At 50.4% G+C, this 4,383-nt stretch overlaps 1 protein-coding gene across 1 annotated transcript; it reads left to right on the forward strand.

Moving 5' to 3' along the window:
* The first annotated feature begins 271 nt into the window (after positions 1 to 271).
* HRH3 (histamine receptor H3) lies at positions 272 to 4,383 on the forward strand. Its single transcript, XM_054644524.2, has 3 exons — positions 272 to 513; positions 705 to 871; positions 1,724 to 4,383. Exons 1-3 carry the CDS (start codon positions 303 to 305, stop codon positions 2,600 to 2,602), a joined length of 1,257 nt encoding a protein of 418 aa, XP_054500499.2. The 5' UTR covers positions 272 to 302; the 3' UTR covers positions 2,603 to 4,383.

The raw sequence follows: 4,383 nt of genomic DNA on the forward strand, positions 1-4,383 counted from the left end.
ATGTTACAAGCTTGAGAGGGGAATGTGTGGATTCTCAGGGGTGCCCTGGAGGAATGAAGGGATGCTCTGGGTAGTACAAAGATGCTCCCGGGGCTGAGAAGCTACGTGGGATTGTGCAGATGCTCAGGGCTGCTCTCGTGGCACGCAGAGACGCTTGGGCGGATTTAGGGATGCTCTGGGGGTTTCGGGGCTGCTCGGGGGGTACCGAGGGTGCCGGGGGCCGGAGCGGGAGGCGGGAGCGGGCGGGGCGGGGAGGGGCAGCAGCCCCGCGGCGGCGGCGGCGCGGCGGGAGCGGTGCGGGCATGGAGAGCGGCGCGGCGCTGAACGGCTCCGCCGCCGCCGGGCGCTTCGCGGCCGCGGGCACGGCAGCGCTGGGCGCGCTCATGGCCCTGCTCATCGCCGTCACCGTGGCGGGCAACGCGCTGGTCATGCTGGCCTTCGTGGCGGACTCCAGCCTGCGCACCCAGAACAACTTCTTCCTCCTCAACCTGGCCATCTCGGATTTCCTCGTAGGTAAAGTCCACCGGCAGCGACTCGGGCTGCCCGGCTGCTCCCCCGGGCTCCGCTCCTGCCCCCGGTCCCCTCCCGCAGTCCCGGTCCCCTCCCGCAGTCCCGGGCGCACAGAGGGAAGGAGCCCCCGGCAGCCGCGGGTCCCCCCCGGGGCAGAGCCCGGCTCTCACCGGGACCGACCGCTCCGCTTGCAGGTGCCTTCTGCATCCCCCTCTACGTGCCCTATGTGCTGACGGGGAGATGGATCTTCGGGAGAAGCCTCTGCAAACTCTGGCTGGTGGTTGATTACTTGCTGTGCACCTCTTCGGTCTTCAACATCGTACTAATTAGCTACGACAGATTCCTCTCGGTGACAAGAGCGGTGAGTCCTGTCATGGCAGCTGAGAGGGACATAACTCTCCTCCTGCTTTATTCTCCAGATTGTCTGCAATACTTAAAAGTTCTTTGAATCCTCCAGAAATTATGAATCTTTCAGCCTGGGAGGCAATAGTCATCCACAAATGCATAATTCAGCTGTGGTTTCAGATTAGCATTCCTGGCATAATTAAATCACTTAAGGCTCAGTCCCCGTTGTGCAGGTGTTCCCTTCCCAGGTGACAGGGTAGTAGTGTACAAGCAAGCGAGCCAGGTAAGCAGACTTTAAACTAACTTGCAAGAGCTTATTATCCCCAGGACAAACAAGTGGATTACAGTCAGACTCACAGCTTCACAGCAGTAAATAGCACTGCCAGCTTTGGCAGGGAATGTGGAGAGGTCCCTGAAAGTGTGAGAGATCAAAATGCTCGGCCTTTTGCAGGAGGTAATGAGCAGTTCACAGCAGATCTGACCCACTGCTGTTTGCTTGTTCCCTGATTACAAATACAGCACAGATTTAGCCCAGGAGTTGGTCAAGTCCCTCTCCTTGGGACTTACAGGGAGTAGCTGGGACAGCTCAGGTAAGTGGTGGGTGCAGACAGCTGCCAGCTCCAACCAAATCAATACATTTCCACTTAGCAGACACCATATTTTGGAGCTGTAAAATGGGTGTTCTAAATCTTCCCTGTAAGAGTGTGATTTATCTAGCAATTGCTCCTGTTGCCTATGGCATATCAATTTGTTGGACTGCTGGGGGATTGCCTAGCAACTTTACCAGGAATGCTAATAGTCCATTTGTGAGGAGCCTCAGCCAGCTGGGGTGTGGGACTGTGTGTAAGACAAGGCTTTCTTCTTGCAGGTCGCCTACAGAGCCCAGCAAAGCAACACCAGGCAAGCAGTGCTGAAGATGGTGATGGTGTGGGTGTTGGCATTCCTGCTGTACGGACCTGCCATTATCAGCTGGGAGTACATTTCAGGCCAGAGCATCATCCCCAGTGGGGAATGCTATGCTGAGTTCTTCTACAACTGGTATTTCCTCATGACAGCCTCCACGCTGGAGTTTTTCACCCCTTTCATCAGCGTGATGTTTTTCAACCTGAGCATTTACCTGAACATCCAGAAGCGCACCAAAATGCGCCTGGATGTTCTCCACGAGGTGCACAGCCAGTCCTTCACCGAAGAGATGGAAAGGAGCCCAGAGGCAAAGCTTTCCTTGAAATGCTGTAAGTGGGAGCAGAAGGAGTCAGCTGAAACCCTCGACCTCTCTAAGAGCAAAGCTCAAGCAGCAGCCTCCACTTCCAGCCTGGATGCCAAAGACCTGCTGGAAACGAGCTCGGAGAGCTCCAGGAAACCCAAGTGTTGCAACAAAAAGAGCTGCAAAGCTTCAGCCTCCACTCTGTCCTCAGAGAAACGGGTGAAGATTGTGTCCCAGAGCACAACTCAACACTTCAGGCTCTCCAGAGACAAGAAAGTGGCCAAATCCCTGGCAATCATTGTGGGCATTTTTGGGATTTGCTGGGCACCGTACACTCTCCTGATGATCATCCGTGCTGGCTGCCATGGCCAGTGCATCTCTGAGTTCTGGTATGAGGCTTCTTTTTGGCTCCTGTGGATCAACTCAGCTGTCAACCCTGTCCTGTACCCTCTCTGCCACTCCAGCTTCAGAAGGGCTTTTATTAAACTCCTTTGTCCCAAGAAGCTGAAGATTCAGCCTCACTATGCCCTTCAGAACTACTGAGGGTGAAGTCAGCCCAGTGTGAGGATGAGAAAAGCCTTGATTTACTTCTGCTGTACTGGTGTGGGACTGGAGCTTATTTCCATGGAAGAGCCCAGGAGCAGTGGTGTGGGGCAGGTGAGGAAGGCAGAAGAGAGCCCACTATTAACTTATTTTAGTTCATCAACAAACAAGCCCACCGCAGAGCAAGATAAAGGGGTTTATTGACATTAACCACGGGTAGTGAAATCTGTGTCTGCCACTTGCAGGTGCCACAAAAGAGCTCTGCTGCCACCTAGACAGCCTGAGCAGCACCAGCATTTTGCTCCAATAAACTGAAAACTGAAAAGAAAAAGCTAATAAAAATAAATATCTGGATTAAAGTACTGTGCTAAACGACAGCTTAGCTGTTGGCAGACCTGATCTTCCTCATAAATGGGAGAGATTTTTCCTCACACCTATTACACATAGATGATGATGATACAGAAAGAAAAGAACAAACCTCAGAAGGAAAACATCTCATTTACCATTTTTGTTACAGCAACTGCAGCCATAATCTGGATCCCTGTTTCATGGGGTGCAATAGATGTCCCTTCCACACCCCAAGAAGGGGCAAATCTCTGCCCTGAGGAGTTTACAGCCAGGCTCTGAGGCACTGAGCATTGTGCTGTTGGCATTGCTTGATCCCTGCCAGCTTCAGAACTGCCCAGGGCTCCTGTGGGGGTGCTTCCCTGCTGGCCAGAGCCATGCAGCAGGAACCAGCCCTGCAAGGGCCCTAGGAAAGGCTTCTGTGCCCATGGCAAAGGAAAGGTGCCAGCACAGCGCCAGCTTCTCCACAGACTCCATCCTGACAACCCAAAGACATCTTCAAATCTCTCCTGCAGGATCTTAAAGATACTCTTCTGGCACTGCGTTAGGGAATGACAAGCTCAGATAGAAGCAAATCTTGTGTTGTTTTTGTTATGTTCCTTTTTAAAATGTTCCTTTCAGACCTCTTAAATTTTTCAAGTTTCAGAACTCTTGCATTCTTTCTTTTAAAATACCTCACATGATTGGAGACCTAGCTTGAGCTGATTCAGTCAACACAAGCATCAATTCTTTTACTGTTTAATTTGAATTTTTTTTTTAGAGCTGTCAACTAATTAGACAGAGCACCAGATTCAAGAGACCAGGGCTCTAGCCTTGGTCCTACCAAAAAATCCTGGTCATTCTAGTCTGCTTCTCATCTCATGCTCCATCACAGTTGCCCATTTGTTCTGCAGCCTCTTTGGGCACAGAGGCAGTATGACCAAAAAGTAGATTAATTCCACTGCTGGCACTGCTCAGAGATGTAGTAACACAAATAAGTAATTAGTTGCCATGGCAAATGCTTGCATTTAACAGTATTGCACAGGGGAGCTCAAGATCCTAAGTCTGAAAACTCCATTTACAAATAGAAACCCAAATATTGTAAAGCAGTACCCAAAAGCTTATGATGTTGTGATCGCCAATTACATTTTGCTGCTGCAAGCAAACTGCTCTTGGCTGCTGCTAAAAGTAAAAAGAAAATGCCATCAGACTGTATCTCAGTGATATTTGTCAAGTAGATGAGTATTGTCACTGAAGTCAGGTTTTAAATGATGTCTTGTCCTGTGTATGTGATATTTCAGACTTGTGACATGTTCTGTCAGGCTGTTATATATGGGTTAAAATTCACCCCTCAAAGTATGTGTGCTGTGAATTGACAGGATAAATGTTGAGCCTGCTAGTACCTTTCCCTGTGTCTGCTCCCTTCTCAAAACTTCAATAAAGTATTTTTATAAGAA

This window comes from Agelaius phoeniceus, chromosome 17 (assembly GCF_051311805.1).
Source record: "Agelaius phoeniceus isolate bAgePho1 chromosome 17, bAgePho1.hap1, whole genome shotgun sequence".
Classification (NCBI taxonomy): Eukaryota; Metazoa; Chordata; class Aves; order Passeriformes; family Icteridae; genus Agelaius; species Agelaius phoeniceus.